Source organism: Oncorhynchus keta, chromosome 34 (genome assembly GCF_023373465.1).
Source record: "Oncorhynchus keta strain PuntledgeMale-10-30-2019 chromosome 34, Oket_V2, whole genome shotgun sequence".
NCBI lineage: Eukaryota > Metazoa > Chordata > Actinopteri > Salmoniformes > Salmonidae > Oncorhynchus > Oncorhynchus keta.
Window position 1 is genome coordinate 76951023 of NC_068454.1, and position 17129 is coordinate 76968151.

General features: G+C 44.3%; 1 protein-coding gene across 1 annotated transcript in view; it reads right to left on the reverse strand.

Annotated features, from left to right (window-relative positions):
* LOC118378969 (glutamate receptor ionotropic, NMDA 2D-like) overlaps positions 1-17129 on the reverse strand; it is a 237505-nt gene that overhangs the window by 23557 nt on the left and 196819 nt on the right. The window contains exons 12-14 of the mRNA XM_052492672.1: positions 16927-17087; positions 3000-3069; positions 2665-2782 (exon numbers count right to left, since the gene is read on the reverse strand). Coding sequence (XP_052348632.1) covers positions 2665-2782; positions 3000-3069; positions 16927-17087 — 349 coding nt within the window. The remainder of the gene's footprint in view (positions 1-2664; positions 2783-2999; positions 3070-16926; positions 17088-17129) is intronic.

Below are 17129 nucleotides of genomic sequence, written 5' to 3' on the forward strand. Positions count from 1 at the left end.
CCCACGTGGTCTGGATGTTTAACTCTTACCCAGGATCTTGTTTCATAGACTTGGCATTATCAGTGTGTCGGCAGCTAAAGGGCTTTGTCCGCCAACGCCACGAGCAAAGACGATTAAACAACGAGTCAAGCCAAACAAGGAGCATCCTATTGAGACAACAAAGTGTGTGTGTGTGTGTGTGTGTGTGTGTGTGTGTGTGTGTGTGTGTGTGTGTGTGTGTGTGTGTGTGTGTGTGTGTGTGTGTGTGTGTGTGTGTGTGTGTGTGTGTGTGTGTGTGTGTGTGTGTAGACTGTAAAAATGACAATTAAGCATTAGTGTTTTGACAGCCTCTTCTAAAAACAGCCTTTCTCACTATTACAGGCTAAATCTCTTTCTCTCTAATCCCCGACTTGGAAATGGACAATGGACAAACATAGTGCTATAATAACACCCTATCAGAATTCAATTATTGAATTATCTGGCTCACTGTCATCTCTATTTCTACTGAAATGTCTATATGTGTCTCTACTATTCCTTGAGGTTTAGTCAGTCTGTCTGTTTCATCCATTATTTCTTGCAGTCCATTTCTGTCATTCTCTCCCTCTGTCTCTTTGTGCCTCTCTGTCTCTCTCTCTGGTCCTCAGCTTATCTGTAATGACTATAAAACTGTCACAAGTTGTGATGATCCCTCCAAACAACACTGACACACACAAACTAAATATTTCCTTTCATCAGATGGAAGACAGAGAGAAAAAGGAGAGAGGAGGATGAGAGGAAGGTATATAAAAAGAGATTCTCAAGAATAGTAAAGTGCTGCTACTAATGCCTGAACAGGCCTCATCCCCTGTTCAACATCCCTCATTCCTCAGGCCTCATCCCCTGTTCAACATCCCTCATTCCTCAGGCCTCATCCCCTGTTCAACATCCCTCATTCCTCTGGCCTCATCCCCTGTTCAACATCCCTCATTCCTCTGGCCTTATCCCCTGTTCAACATCCCTCATTCCTCTGGCCTCATCCCCTGTTCAACATCCCTCATTCCTCTGGCCTCATCCCCTGTTCAACATCCCTCATTCCTCAGGCCTCATCCTCTGTTCAAGATCCCTCATTCCTCAGGCCTCATTCCCTGTTCAAGATCCCTCATTCCTCATTCCTCAGGCCTCATTCCCCATTCAAGATCCCTCATTCTTCGTTCCTCAAGCCTCATCCTCTGTTCAAGATCCCTCATTCCTCAGGCCTCATTCCCTGTTCAAGATCCCTCATTCCTCATTCCTCAAGCCTCATTCCCTGTTCAAGATCCTTCATTCCTCAGGCCTCATTCCCTGTTCAAGATCCCTCATTCCTCATTCCTCAAGCCCCATTCCCTGTTCAAGATCCCTCATTCCTCAGGCCTCAATCCCTGTTCAAGATCCCTCATTCCTCATTCCTCAGGCCTCATTCCCTGTTCAAGATCCCTCATTCCTCATTCCTCAGGCCTCATCCCCTGTTCAGGGTCCCTCACTCCTCAGGCCTCATCCCCAGTTCATCTCAGCATAGCATTTGCCCCCGTTACCATCATGACCCAACAAATCATCACCATCTCAGTACCCCACCATATTCCCTCAGCCAGTCCCAATTCATTCCCTCCCCCTTCCCCTTGGCCCTAACCCTCCAGTATTTGCAGATCTGTAAGGTGGAAGCAATATGGTGGAAGCTCTAACACAGAACTGCTGACCTTACAGATCTGCAAACATCAAATGGTTAGGACCAAGGGGTAGGTGTAGGGAGTGTCTTGCCTTACCCTTTGCCCTTTGACCTCCATCTTCCCCTTTCTCCTCCCCTCTCCTTTTTACCCCCACCACACCTTAGACCTTCCCCAAGTCTCCCCTCACTCTCTATATCCTTCCCCTTCCTCCTCCCCTGTCCTCACCGTCTCCCTTCCTCCTCCCGTCCTCCCTTATCCTCCCCATCTCGCCCTCCTTCCTCCTCCCCTCCTCCCCTGTCCTCACCGTCTCTCTTCCTCCTCCCGTCCTCCCTTATCCTCCCCATCTCACGCCCTCCTTCCTCCCCCCCTCCTCCCCTGTCCTCACCGTCTCTCTTCCTCCTCCCGTCCTCCCTTATCCTCCCCATCTCACGCCCTCCTTCCTCCTCCCCTCCTCCCCTGTCCTCACTGTCTCTCTTCCTCCTCCCGTCCTCCCTTATCCTCCCCATCTCACGCCCTCCTTCCTCCTCCCCTCCTCCCCTGTCCTCACTGTCTCTCTTCCTCCTCCCGTCCTCCCTTATCCTCCCCATCTCACGCCCTCCTTCCTCCTCCCCTCCTCCCCTGTCCTCACCGTCTCTCTTCCTCCTCCCGTCCTCCCTTATCCTCCCCATCTCACGCCCTCCTTCCTCCTCCCCTCCTCCCCTGTCCTCACCGTCTCTCTTCCTCCTCCCGTCCTATCTTATCCTCCCCATCTCACGCCCTCCTTCCTCCTCCCCTCCACCCCTGTTCTCACCATCTCTCTTCCTCCTCCCGTCCTCCCTTATCCTCCCCATCTCACGCCCTCCTTCCTCCTCCCCTCCTTCACTGTCCTCACCGTCTCCCTCCCTCCTTCCTCCTCTCGTCCTTCCTTGTCCTCGCCGTTTCCCTCCTTCCTCCTCCCTCCCTCCCTCCCTTGTCCTCACCATCTCCCTCCCTCCTTCCTCCTCCCCTCCTCCCCTGTCCTCACCGTCTCCCACCAGCTGCAGCAGGGCCAGGTCGAGGGGGCGTTTCCAGCGGGAGTTCTTGTGCAGGGCGATACCGTAGCCTGTGGTGGCAAATACCTTCCCAGAGCCTATGGTCATCACCTTTGACAAGCAAACATCAATCAATCAATCAAGCAACTACTCACTCACTCCCTCACTCACCCAACCAATCAACCAAGCAATACATCACATTTTGTATTGCTATTTTCACAAATGCAATTTTCACAAAGTGACAGCAACCAGCTATCTAGCTGACAATAAAACACAATAAAGGAGTAAATAAATTGAATACATCAAGTCAAACTTGTCTGGTCATCACCTTACAACCCTCGTCTTTCCTGGCCATGTAGTTCAACACAGCTGCATCGTAGATAAAGGCATCCAACTTCCTGTAGAGAGAGCGGGGGAGTTAAAGAGTTAATAGAACAGGGGGAGGGAGTAGAGAAAGAGAAAGGCAAGAGTTGAGAGAGAACGGAAGTTAGAACGAGAGAGAGGGAGGAGAGAGAAAGGGAGAAAGTGCTAAAGAAAGTGAAAAGTAAAGAGAGTGAAAGACAGAGGGGATGGAAGGTGGAGAGAGAAGGATTTATACAGTACTGTGAGAAAAGAGATGGGAGGTGAGAGAGAAGGACTTATACAGTACTGTGATAAAAGAGATGGGAGGAGAGAGAGAAGGATTTATACAGTACTGTGATAAAAGAGATGGGAGGAGAGAGAGAAGGATTTATACAGTACTGTGAGAAAAGAGATGGGAGGAGAGAGAGAAGGATTTATACAGTACTGTGATAAAAGAGATGGGAGGAGAGAGAGAAGGATTTATACAGTACTGTGATAAAAGAGATGGGAGGAGAGAGAGAAGGATTTATACAGTACTGTGAGAAAAGAGATGGGAGGAGAGAGAGAAGGATTTATACAGTACTGTGATAAAAGAGATGGGAGGAGAGAGAGAGAAGGATTTATACAGTACTGTGATAAAAGAGATGGGAGGAGAGAGAGAAGGATTTATACAGTACTGTGATAAAAGAGATGGGAGGAGAGAGAGAAGGATTTATACAGTACTGTGAGAAAAGAGATGGGAGGAGAGAGAGAGAAGGATTTATACAGTACTGTGAGAAAAGAGATGGGAGGAGAGAGAGAAGGATTTATACAATACTGTGAGAGAAGAGATGGGAGGTGAGAGAGAAGGATTTATACAGTACTGTGAGAAAAGAGATCTGAGGAGAGAGAGAGAAGGATTTATACAGTACTGTGAGAAAAGAGATGGGAGGAGAGAGAGAAGGATTTATACAGTACTGTGAGAAAAGAGATGGGAGGAGAGAGAGAAGGATTTATACAGTACTGTGAGATAATAGATGGGAGGAGACAGAGAAGGATTTATACAGTACTGTGAGAAAAGAGATGGGAGGAGAGAGAGAAGGATTTATACAGTACTGTGAGAAAAGAGATGGGAGGAGAGAGAGAGAAGGATTTATACAGTACTGTGAGAAAAGAGATGGGAGGAGAGAGAGAAGGATTTATACAGTACTGTGAGAAAAGAGATGGGAGGAGAGAGAGAAGGATTTATACAGTACTGTGAGAATAGAGATGGGAGGGGAGAGAGAGAAGGATTTATACAGTACTGTGAGAAAAGAGATGGGAGGAGAGAGAGAAGGATTTATACAGTACTGTGAGAAAAGAGATGGGAGGAAAGAGAGAAGGATTTATACAGTACTGTGAGAATAGAGATGGGAGGAGAGAGAGAGAAGGATTTATACAGTACTGTGAGAAAAGAGATGGGAGGAGAGAGAAGGATTTATACAGTACTGTGTGCAAAGAGATGGGAGGAAAGAGAGAAGGATTTATACAGTACTGTGAGAAAAGAGATGGGAGGAGAGAGAGAAGGATTTATACAGTACTGTGATAAAAGAGATGGGAGGAGAGAGAGAAGGATTTATACAGTACTGTGAGATAAGAGATGGGAGGAGAGAGAGAAGGATTTATACAGTACTGTGATAAAAGAGATGGGGGAGAGAGAGAGAGAAGGATTTATACAGTACTGTGATAAAAGAGATGGGAGGAGAGAGAGAAGGATTTATACAGTACTGTGATAAAAGAGATGGGAGGAGAGAGAGAAGGATTTATACAGTACTGTGAGATAAGAGATGGGAGGAGAGAGAGAAGGATTTATACAGTACTGTGATAAAAGAGATGGGAGGAGAGAGAGAAGGATTTATACAGTACTGTGATAAAAGAGATGGGAGGAGAGAGAGAAGGATTTATACAGTACTGTGATAAAAGAGATGGGAGAGAGAGAGAAGGATTTATACAGTACTGTGATAAAAGAGATGGGAGGAGAGAGAGAAGGATTTATACAGTACTGTGATAAAAGAGATGGGAGGAGAGAGAGAAGGATTTATACAGTACTGTGAGAAAAGAGATGGGAGGAGAGAGAGAAGGATTTATACAGTACTGTGAGAAAAGAGATGGGAGGAGAGAGAGAAGGATTTATACAGTACTGTGAGAATAGAGATGGGAGGAGAGAGAGAGAAGGATTTATACAGTACTGTGAGAAAAGAGATGGGAGGAGAGAGAAGGATTTATACAGTACTGTGTGCAAAGAGATGGGAGGAAAGAGAGAAGGATTTATACAGTACTGTGAGAAAAGAGATGGGAGGAGAGAGAGAGAAGGATTTATACAGTACTGTGAGAAAAGAGATGGGAGGAGAGAGAGAAGGATTTATACAGTACTGTGAGAAAAGAGATGGGAGGAGAGAGAGAGAAGGATTTATACAGTACTGTGAGAAAAGAGATGGGAGGTGAGAGAGAAGGATTCATACAGTACTGTGAGAAAAGAGATGGGAGGAGAGAGAGAGAAGGATTTATACAGTACTGTGAGAAAAGAGATGGGAGGAGAGAGAGAATGATTTATACAGTACTGTGAGAAAAGAGATGGGAGGTGGAGAGAGAATGATTTATACAGTACTGTGAGAAAAGAGATGGGAGGAGAGAGAGAAGGATTTATACAGTACTGTGAGAAAAGAGATGGGAGGAGAGAGAGAGAAGGATTTATACAGTACTGTGAGAAAAGAGATGGGAGGTGAGAGAGAAGGATTTATACAGTACTGTGAGAAAAGAGATGGGAGGAAAGAGAGAAGGATTTATACAGTACTGGAGAGATGGGAGGAGATGGAGAGAGAGAGAAGGATTTATACAGTACTGTGAGAAAAGAGATGGGAGGAGAGAGAAGGATTTATACAGTACTGTGTGCAAAGAGATGGGAGGAAAGAGAGAAGGATTTATACAGTACTGTGAGAAAAGAGATGGGAGGAGAGAGAGAAGGATTTATACAGTACTGTGATAAAAGAGATGGGGGAGAGAGAGAAGGATTTATACAGTACTGTGAGATAAGAGATGGGAGGAGAGAGAGAAGGATTTATACAGTACTGTGATAAAAGAGATGGGAGGAGAGAGAGAGAAGGATTTATACAGTACTGTGATAAAAGAGATGGGAGGAGAGAGAGAAGGATTTATACAGTACTGTGATAAAAGAGATGGGAGGAGAGAGAGAAGGATTTATACAGTACTGTGAGATAAGAGATGGGAGGAGAGAGAGAAGGATTTATACAGTACTGTGATAAAAGAGATGGGAGGAGAGAGAGAGAAGGATTTATACAGTACTGTGATAAAAGAGATGGGAGGAGAGAGAGAAGGATTTATACAGTACTGTGATAAAAGAGATGGGGAGGAGAGAGAGAAGGATTTATACAGTACTGTGATAAAAGAGATGGGAGGAGAGAGAGAAGGATTTATACAGTACTGTGATAAAAGAGACGGGAGGAGAGAGAGAAGGATTTATACAGTACTGTGAGAAAAGAGATGGGAGGAGAGAGAGAAGGATTTATACAGTACTGTGAGAAAAGAGATGGGAGGAGAGAGAGAAGGATTTATACAGTACTGTGAGAATAGAGATGGGAGGAGAGAGAGAGAAGGATTTATACAGTACTGTGAGAAAAGAGATGGGAGGAGAGAGAAGGATTTATACAGTACTGTGTGCAAAGAGATGGGAGGAAAGAGAGAAGGATTTATACAGTACTGTGAGAAAAGAGATGGGAGGAGGAGAGAGAATGATTTATACAGTACTGTGAGAAAAGAGATGGGAGGAGAGAGAGAAGGATTTATACAGTACTGTGAGAAAAGAGATGGGAGGAGAGAGAGAGAAGGATTTATACAGTACTGTGAGAAAAGAGATGGGAGGAGAGAGAGAAGGATTTATACAGTACTGTGAGAAAAGAGATGGGAGGAGAGAGAGAGAAGGATTTATACAGTACTGTGAGAAAAGAGATGGGAGGAGAGAGAGAGAAGGATTTATACAGTACTGTGAGAAAAGAGATGGGAGGAGAGAGAGAAGGATTTATACAGTACTGTGAGAAAAGAGATGGGAGGAGAGAGAGAGAAGGATTTATACAGTACTGTGAGAAAAGAGATGGGAGGAGAGAGAGAAGGATTTATACAGTACTGTGAGAAAAGAGATGGGAGGAGAGAGAGAGAAGGATTTATACAGTACTGTGAGAAAAGAGATGGGAGGAGAGAGAGAAGGATTTATACAGTACTGTGATAAAAGAGATGGGAGGAGAGAGAGAAGGATTTATACAGTACTGTGATAAAAGAGATGGGAGGAGAGAGAGAAGGATTTATACAGTACTGTGAGAAAAGAGATGGGAGGAGAGAGAGAAGGATTTATACAGTACTGTGATAAAAGAGATGGGAGGAGAGAGAGAAGGATTTATACAGTACTGTGAGAAAAGAGATGGGAGGAGAGAGGGAAGGATTTATACAGTACTGTGATAAAAGAGATGGGAGGAGAGAGAGAAGGATTTATACAGTACTGTGAGATAAGAGATGGGAGGAGAGAGAGAAGGATTTATACAGTACTGTGATAAAAGAGATGGGAGGAGAGAGAGAGAAGGATTTATACAGTACTGTGATAAAAGAGATGGGAGGAGAGAGAGAAGGATTTATACAGTACTGTGATAAAAGAGATGGGAGGAGAGAGAGAGAAGGATTTATACAGTACTGTGAGAAAAGAGATGGGAGGAGAGAGAGAAGGATTTATACAGTACTGTGAGAAAAGAGATGGGAGGAGAGAGAGAAGGATTTATACAGTACTGTGAGATAAGAGATGGGAGGAGAGAGAGAAGGATTTATACAGTACTGTGATAAAAGAGATGGGAGGAGAGAGAGAGAAGGATTTATACAGTACTGTGATAAAAGAGATGGGAGGAGAGAGAGAAGGATTTATACAGTACTGTGATAAAAGAGATGGGAGGAGAGAGAGAAGGATTTATACAGTACTGTGATAAAGAGATGGGAGAGAGAGAGAAGGATTTATACAGTACTGTGATAAAAGAGACGGGAGGAGAGAGAGAAGGATTTATACAGTACTGTGAGAAAAGAGATGGGAGGAGAGAGAAGGATTTATACAGTACTGTGAGAAAAGAGATGGGAGGAGAGAGAAGGATTTATACAGTACTGTGAGAATAGAGATGGGAGGAGAGAGAGAGAAGGATTTATACAGTACTGTGAGAAAAGAGATGGGAGGAGAGAGAGAAGGATTTATACAGTACTGTGAGAAAAGAGATGGGAGGAAAGAGAGAAGGATTTATACAGTACTGTGAGAATAGAGATGGGAGGAGAGAGAGAGAAGGATTTATACAGTACTGTGAGAAAAGAGATGGGAGGAGAGAGAGAAGGATTTATACAGTACTGTGTGCAAAGAGATGGGAGGAAAGAGAGAAGGATTTATACAGTACTGTGATAAAAGAGATGGGAGGAGAGAGAAGGATTTATACAGTACTGTGAGATAAGAGATGGGAGGAGAGAGAGAAGGATTTATACAGTACTGTGATAAAAGAGATGGGAGGAGAGAGAGAGAAGGATTTATACAGTACTGTGATAAAAGAGATGGGAGAGAGAGAGAAGGATTTATACAGTTCTGTGATAAAAGAGATGGGAGGAGAGAGAAGGATTTATACAGTACTGTGAGATAAGAGATGGGAGGAGAGAGAGAAGGATTTATACAGTACTGTGATAAAAGAGATGGGAGGAGAGAGAGAGAAGGATTTATACAGTACTGTGATAAAAGAGATGGGAGGAGAGAGAGAAGGATTTATACAGTACTGTGATAAAAGAGATGGGAGGAGAGAGAGAGAAGGATTTATACAGTACTGTGAGAAAAGAGATGGGAGGAGAGAGAGAAGGATTTATACAGTACTGTGAGAAAAGAGATGGGAGGAGAGAGAGAAGGATTTATACAGTACTGTGAGAAAAGAGATGGGAGGTGAGAGAGAAGGATTTATATAGTACTGTGAGAAAAGAGATGGGAGGAGAGAGAGAGAAGGATTTATACAGTACTGTGAGAAAAGAGATGGGAGGAGGAGAGAGAGAAGGATTTATACAGTACTGTGAGAAAAGAGATGGGAGGAGAGAGAGAGAAGGATTTATACAGTACTGTGATAAAAGAGATGGGAGGAGAGAGAGAGAAGGATTTATACAGTACTGTGATAAAAGAGATGGGAGGAGAGAGAGAAGGATTTATACAGTACTGTGATAAAAGAGATGGGAGGAGAGAGAGAAGGATTTATACAGTACTGTGATAAAAGAGACGGGAGGAGAGAGAGAAGGATTTATACAGTACTGTGAGAAAAGAGATGGGAGGAGAGAGAGAAGGATTTATACAGTACTGTGAGAAAAGAGATGGGGGAGAGAGAGAAGGATTTATACAGTACTGTGAGAATAGAGATGGGAGGAGAGAGAGAGAAGGATTTATACAGTACTGTGAGAAAAGAGATGGGAGGAGAGAGAGAAGGATTTATACAGTACTGTGAGAAAAGAGATGGGAGGAAAGAGAGAAGGATTTATACAGTACTGTGAGAATAGAGATGGGAGGAGAGAGAGAGAAGGATTTATACAGTACTGTGAGAAAAGAGATGGGAGGAGAGAGAGAAGGATTTATACAGTACTGTGTGCAAAGAGATGGGAGGAAAGAGAGAAGGATTTATACAGTACTGTGAGAAAAGAGATGGGAGGAGAGAGAGAGAAGGATTTATACAGTACTGTGAGAAAAGAGATGGGAGGAGAGAGAGAAGGATTTATACAGTACTGTGATAAAAGAGATGGGAGGAGAGAGAGAGAAGGATTTATACAGTACTGTGATAAAAGAGATGGGAGGAGAGAGAGGAGGATTTATACAGTACTGTGATAAAAGAGACGGGAGGAGAGAGAGAAGGATTTATACAGTACTGTGAGAAAAGAGATGGGAGGAGAGAGAGAAGGATTTATACAGTACTGTGAGAAAAGAGATGGGAGGAGAGAGAGAAGGATTTATACAGTACTGTGAGAATAGAGATGGGAGGAGAGAGAGAGAAGGATTTATACAGTACTGTGAGAAAAGAGATGGGAGGAGAGAGAGAAGGATTTATACAGTACTGTGAGAAAAGAGATGGGAGGAAAGAGAGAAGGATTTATACAGTACTGTGAGAATAGAGATGGGAGGAGAGAGAGAGAAGGATTTATACAGTACTGTGAGAAAAGAGATGGGAGGAGAGAGAGAAGGATTTATACAGTACTGTGTGCAAAGAGATGGGAGGAAAGAGAGAAGGATTTATACAGTACTGTGATAAAAGAGATGGGAGGAGAGAGAGAAGGATTTATACAGTACTGTGAGATAAGAGATGGGAGGAGAGAGAGAAGGATTTATACAGTACTGTGATAAAAGAGATGGGAGGAGAGAGAGAGAAGGATTTATACAGTACTGTGATAAAAGAGATGGGAGGAGAGAGAGAAGGATTTATACAGTACTGTGATAAAAGAGATGGGAGGAGAGAGAGAAGGATTTATACAGTACTGTGAGATAAGAGATGGGAGGAGAGAGAGAAGGATTTATACAGTACTGTGATAAAAGAGATGGGAGGAGAGAGAGAGAAGGATTTATACAGTACTGTGAGAAAAGAGATGGGAGGAGAGAGAGAAGGATTTATACAGTACTGTGATAAAAGAGATGGGAGGAGAGAGAGAAGGATTTATACAGTACTGTGAGAAAAGAGATGGGAGGAGAGAGAGAAGGATTTATACAGTACTGTGAGAAAAGAGATGGGAGGAGAGAGAGAAGGATTTATACAGTACTGTGAGAAAAGAGATGGGAGGAGAGAGAGAAGGATTTATACAGTACTGTGAGAATAGAGATGGGAGGAGAGAGAGAGAAGGATTTATACAGTACTGTGATAAAAGAGATGGGAGGAGAGAGAGAAGGATTTATACAGTACTGTGATAAAAAGAGATGGGAGGAGAGAGAGAAGGATTTATACAGTACTGTGAGATAATAGATGGGAGGAGAGAGAGAAGGATTTATACAGTACTGTGAGAAAAGAGATGGGAGGAGAGAGAGAAGGATTTATACAGTACTGTGAGAATAGAGATGGGAGGAGAGAGAGAGAAGGATTTATACAGTACTGTGAGAAAAGAGATGGGAGGAGAGAGAGAAGGATTTATACAGTACTGTGAGAAAAGAGATGGGAGGAAAGAGAGAAGGATTTATACAGTACTGTGAGAATAGAGATGGGAGGGAGAGAGAGAGAAGGATTTATACAGTACTGTGAGAAAAGAGATGGGAGGAGAGAGAAGGATTTATACAGTACTGTGTGCAAAGAGATGGGAGGAAAGAGAGAAGGATTTATACAGTACTGTGAGAAAAGAGATGGGAGGAGAGAGAGAGAAGGATTTATACAGTACTGTGAGAAAAGAGATGGGAGGAGAGTGATAATGATTTATACAGTACTGTGAGAAAAGAGATGGGAGGAGAGAGAGAAGGATTTATACAGTACTGTGAGAAAAGAGATGGGAGGTGAGAGAGAAGGATTTATACAGTACTGTGAGAAAAGAGATGGGAGGAGAGAGAGAGAAGGATTTATACAGTACTGTGAGAAAAGAGATGGGAGGAGAGAGAGAAGGATTTATACAGTACTGTGAGAGAAGAGATGGGAGGTGAGAGAGAAGGATTTATACAGTACTGTGAGAAAAGAGATGGGAGGAGAGAGAGAGAAGGATTTATACAGTACTGTGAGAAAAGAGATGGGAGGAGAGAGAGAAGGATTTATACAGTACTGTGATAAAAGAGATGGGAGGAGAGAGAGAAGGATTTATACAGTACTGTGATAAAAGAGATGGGAGGAGAGAGAGAAGGATTTATACAGTACTGTGATAAAAGAGATGGGAGGAGAGAGAGAAGGATTTATACAGTACTGTGAGATAAGAGATGGGAGGAGAGAGAGAAGGATTTATACAGTACTGTGATAAAAGAGATGGGAGGAGAGAGAGAGAAGGATTTATACAGTACTGTGATAAAAGAGATGGGAGGAGAGAGAGAAGGATTTATACAGTACTGTGATAAAAGAGATGGGAGGAGAGAGAGAAGGATTTATACAGTACTGTGATAAAAGAGATGGGAGGAGAGAGAGAAGGATTTATACAGTACTGTGATAAAAGAGATGGGAGGAGATAGAGAAGGATTTATACAGTACTGTGAGAAAAGAGATGGGAGGAGAGAGAGAAGGATTTATACAGTACTGTGATAAAAGAGATGGGAGGAGAGAGAGAAGGATTTATACAGTACTGTGAGATAAGAGATGGGAGGAGAGAGAGAAGGATTTATACAGTACTGTGATAAAAGAGATGGGAATAGAGAGAGAGAAGGATTTATACAGTACTGTGATAAAAGAGATGGGAGGAGAGAGAGATAAGGATTTATACAGTACTGTGATAAAAGAGATGGGAGGAGAGAGAGAAGGATTTATACAGTACTGTGAGATAAGAGATGGGAGGAGAGAGAAAGGATTTATACAGTACTGTGATAAAAGAGATGGGAGAGAGAGAGAGAAGGATTTATACAGTACTGTGATAAAAGAGATGGGAGGAGAGAGAGAAGGATTTATACAGTACTGTGATAAAAGAGATGGGAGGAGAGAGAGAAGGATTTATACAGTACTGTGATAAAAGAGATGGGAGGAGAGAGAGAAGGATTTATACAGTACTGTGATAAAAGAGACGGGAGGAGAGAGAGAAGGATTTATACAGTACTGTGAGAAAAGAGATGGGAGGAGAGAGAGAAGGATTTATACAGTACTGTGAGAAAAGAGATGGGAGGAGAGAGAGAAGGATTTATACAGTACTGTGAGAATAGAGATGGGAGGAGAGAGAGAGAAGGATTTATACAGTACTGTGAGAAAAGAGATGGGAGGAGAGAGAGAAGGATTTATACAGTACTGTGAGAAAAGAGATGGGAGGAAAGAGAGAAGGATTTATACAGTACTGTGAGAATAGAGATGGGAGGAGAGAGAGAGAAGGATTTATACAGTACTGTGAGAAAAGAGATGGGAGGAGAGAGAGAAGGATTTATACAGTACTGTGTGCAAAGAGATGGGAGGAAAGAGAGAAGGATTTATACAGTACTGTGAGAAAAGAGATGGGAGGTGAGAGAGAAGGATTTATACAGTACTGTGAGAAAAGAGATGGGAGGAGAGAGAGAAGGATTTATACAGTACTGTGAGAATAGAGATGGGAGGAGAGAGAGAAGGATTTATACAGTACTGTGATAAAAGAGATGGGAGGAGAGACAGAAGGATTTATACAGTACTGTGATAAAAGAGATGGTAGGAGAGAGAGAAGGATTTATACAGTACTGTGATAAAAGAGATGGGAGGAGAGAGAGAAGGATTTATACAGTACTGTGAGAAAAGAGATGGGAGGAGAGAGAGAAGGATTTATACAGTACTGTGATAAAAGAGATGGGAGGAGAGAGAGAAGGATTTATACAGTACTGTGAGATAAGAGATGGGAGGAGAGAGAGAAGGATTTATACAGTACTGTGATAAAAGAGATGGGAGGAGAGAGAGAAGGATTTATACAGTACTGTGATAAAAGAGATGGGAGGAGAGAGAGAAGGATTTATACAGTACTGTGATAAAAGAGATGGGAGGAGAGAGAGAAGGATTTATACAGTACTGTGAGAAAAGAGATGGGAGGAGAGAGAGAAGGATTTATACAGTACTGTGAGAATAGAGATGGGAGGAGAGAGAGAGAATGATTTATACAGTACTGTGAGAAAAGAGATGGGAGGAGAGAGAGAAGGATTTATACAGTACTGTGAGAAAAGAGATGGGAGGTAGAGAGAGAATGATTTATACAGTACTGTGAGAAAAGAGATGGGAGGTGGAGAGAGAATGATTTATACAGTACTGTGAGAAAAGAGATGGGAGGAGAGTGATAATGATTTATACAGTACTGTGAGAAAAGAGATGGGAGGAGAGAGAGAAGGATTTATACAGTACTGTGAGAATAGAGATGGGAGGTGAGAGAGAAGGATTTATACAGTACTGTGAGAAAAGAGATGGGAGGAGAGAGAGAAGGATTGATACAGTACTGTGAGAATAGAGATGGGAGAGAGAGAGAAGGATTTATACAGTACTGTGAGAAAAGAGATGGGAGGAGAGAGAGAAGGATTTAAGTTTAAGCACAAACACACCGAGAGAACACACAGGGGAGGAAATAACCAGAGAGAGAGAGAGCGAGAGAGAGGGTTGGTGGGTGGGAGGGCATATATTAAAGAAAGGAAAGTTTAAAAATGATGGAGATAAAGAGAGGCTGAGGTAGAGCAGAAAGAGAGAGAGAGAGAAGGATTTATACAGTACTGTGATAAAAGAGATGGGAGGAGAGAGAGAGAAGGATTTATACAGTACTGTGATAAAAGAGATGGGAGGAGAGAGAGAAGGATTTATACAGTACTGTGATAAAAGAGATGGGAGGAGAGAGAGAAGGATTTATACAGTACTGTGATAAAAGAGATGGGAGGAGAGAGAGAAGGATTTATACAGTACTGTGAGAATAGAGATGGGAGGAGAGAGAGAAGGATTTATACAGTACTGTGAGAAAAGAGATCGGAGGTGAGAGAGAGAAGGATTTATACAGTACTGTGAGAAAAGAGATCGGAGGTGAGAGAGAAGGATTTATACAGTACTGTGAGAAAAGAGATGGGAGGAGAGAGAGAAGGATTTATACAGTACTGTAAGAAAAGAGATGGGAGGAGAGAGAGAAGGATTGATACAGTACTGTGAGAAAAGCGATGGGAGGAGAGAGAAGGATTTAAGTTTAAGCACAAACACACCGAGAGAACACACAGGGGAGGAAATAACCAGAGAGAGAGAGAGCGAGAGAGAGGGTTGGTGGGTGGGAGGGCATATATTAAAGAAAGGAAAGTTTAAAAAATGATGGAGATAAAGAGAGGCTGAGGTAGAGCGAAAGAGAGAGAGAGAGAAGAGGGGTGAGAGACAGAGGGAGCGACAGAGAACATCTCATTCCCAGCACATTAACAGTGTTCTATAAATGGGGTGGCGAGGCAATCGGGGAGAGATGATGACAGGGGCTTTGTGACAGTAAACTGTAAGGATTATACAACCCATCACACATATGATGCAGATTTAACAAGAGAAGAAGAGAGGATGATGGAAAAGAGGAGAGGTATGCAGAGAGAAGGAGAGGAGAGTGGAGAGGAGAGGTATGCAGAGAGAAGGAGATGAGAGTGGAGAGGAGAGGGATGCAGAGAGAAGGAGAGGAGAGTTTCGAGGGGAGGGATGCAGAGAGAAGGAGAGGAGAGTGGAGAGGAGAGGGATGCAGAGAGAAGGAGAGGAGAGTGTAGAGGGGAGGGATGGGTAGAGGAGAGGGATGCAGACAGAAGGAGAGGAGAGTGTAGAGGTGAGGGATGGGTAGAGGAGAGGGATGCAGAGAGAAGGAGAGGAGAGTGTAGAGGGGAGGGATGGAGAGAGGAGAGGGATGCAGAGAGAAGGAGAGGAGAGTGGAGAGGGGAAGGATGGGTAGAGGAGAGGGATGCAGAGAGAAGGAGAGGAGAGTGTAGAGGGGAGGGATGGAGAGAGGAGAGGAGAGAGTAGAGGGGAGGTATGCAGAGAGAAGGAGAGGAGAGTGGAGAGGAGAGGGATGGAGAGAGAAGGAGAGGAGAGTGTAGAGGGGAGGGATGGAGAGAGACGGAGAGGAGAGAGTAGAGGGGAGGGATGCAGAGAGAAGGAGAGGAGAGTGTAGAGGGGAGGGATGGGGAGAGGGGAGGGATGCAGAGAGAAGGAGAGGAGAGTGTAGAGGGGAGGGATGGGTAGAGGAGAGGGATGCAGAGAGAAGGAGAGGAGAGTGTAGAGGGGAGGTATGCAGAGAGAAGGAGAGGAGAGTGAGGAGAAGAGGGATGGAGAGAGAAGGAGAGGAGAGGGTAGAGAGGGGGATGGAGAGAGAAGGAGAGGAGAGAGTAGAGGAGAGGGATGCAGAGAGAAGGAGAGGAGAGGGTAGAGGGGAGGGATGGAGAGAGAAGGAGAGGAGAGAGTAGAGGAGAGGGATGCAGAGAGAAGGAGAGGAGAGGGTATAGGAGAGGAGAGGAGAGGGTAGAGGAGAGGGATGGAGAGAGGACAGGAGAGGGTAGAGGGGAGGGATGGAGAGAGGACGTGAGAGAGTAGAGGAGAGGGATGGAGAGAGGACAGGAGAGGGTAGAGGAGAGGGATGGAGAGAGGACAGGAGAGGGTAGAGGAGAGGGATGGGAGAGAGGACAGGAGAGGGATGGAGAGAGGACAGGAGAGGGTAGAGGAGAGAGGATGGAGAGAGGACAGGAGAGAGTAGAGGGGTGGAGAGACGACAGGAGACGGTAGAGGAGAGGGATGGGGAGAGGACAGGAGAGGGTAGAAGAGAGGGATGGAGAGAGGACAGGAGAGGGTAGAAGAGAGGGATGGAGAGAGGACAGGAGAGAGTAGAGGAGAGGGATGGAGAGAGGACAGGAGAGAGTAGAGGAGAGGGATGGAGAGAGGACAGGACAGGGTAGAGGTGAGGGATGGAGAGAGGACAGGAGAGAGTAGAGGGATGGAGAGAGGACAGGAGACGGTAGAGGAGAGGGATGGAGAGAGGACACGAGATGGTAGAGGAGAGGGATGGAGAGAGGACAGGAGAGGGTAGAGGAGAGGGATGAAGAGAGGACAGGAGAGGGTAGAGGAGAGGGATGGAGAGAGGACAGGAGAGGGGGGAGTATTTTACTGTTTCTGTAATATAGAGTGGGACAGAGAGGACATTTTAGGGTGAGAAGTTTTAGGGTGAGAGGTTGATATTGTGAGAGGGATGGGAATCATCTCATAGACATAGTTCAGATCCCAGAGGGGACACAAAGAAAGACAGACCCAGTCTTGAGGTTGTTAATGGCGTCCTCCACCCCTCTCTGGTTATATTTGACCATGTAATGGTGCATGCCAGGGTAGTTACTGCGGATGTTCTTCTCTGTACTTCCATTGGGCACCGTTCCAAACTTCAGAGGGGGGTACTGCTCTGTGGGGTGCTGGAACTGAAAGAGAGGTGAGAAAGGGGAATTTGAGTTGGGCTAAAC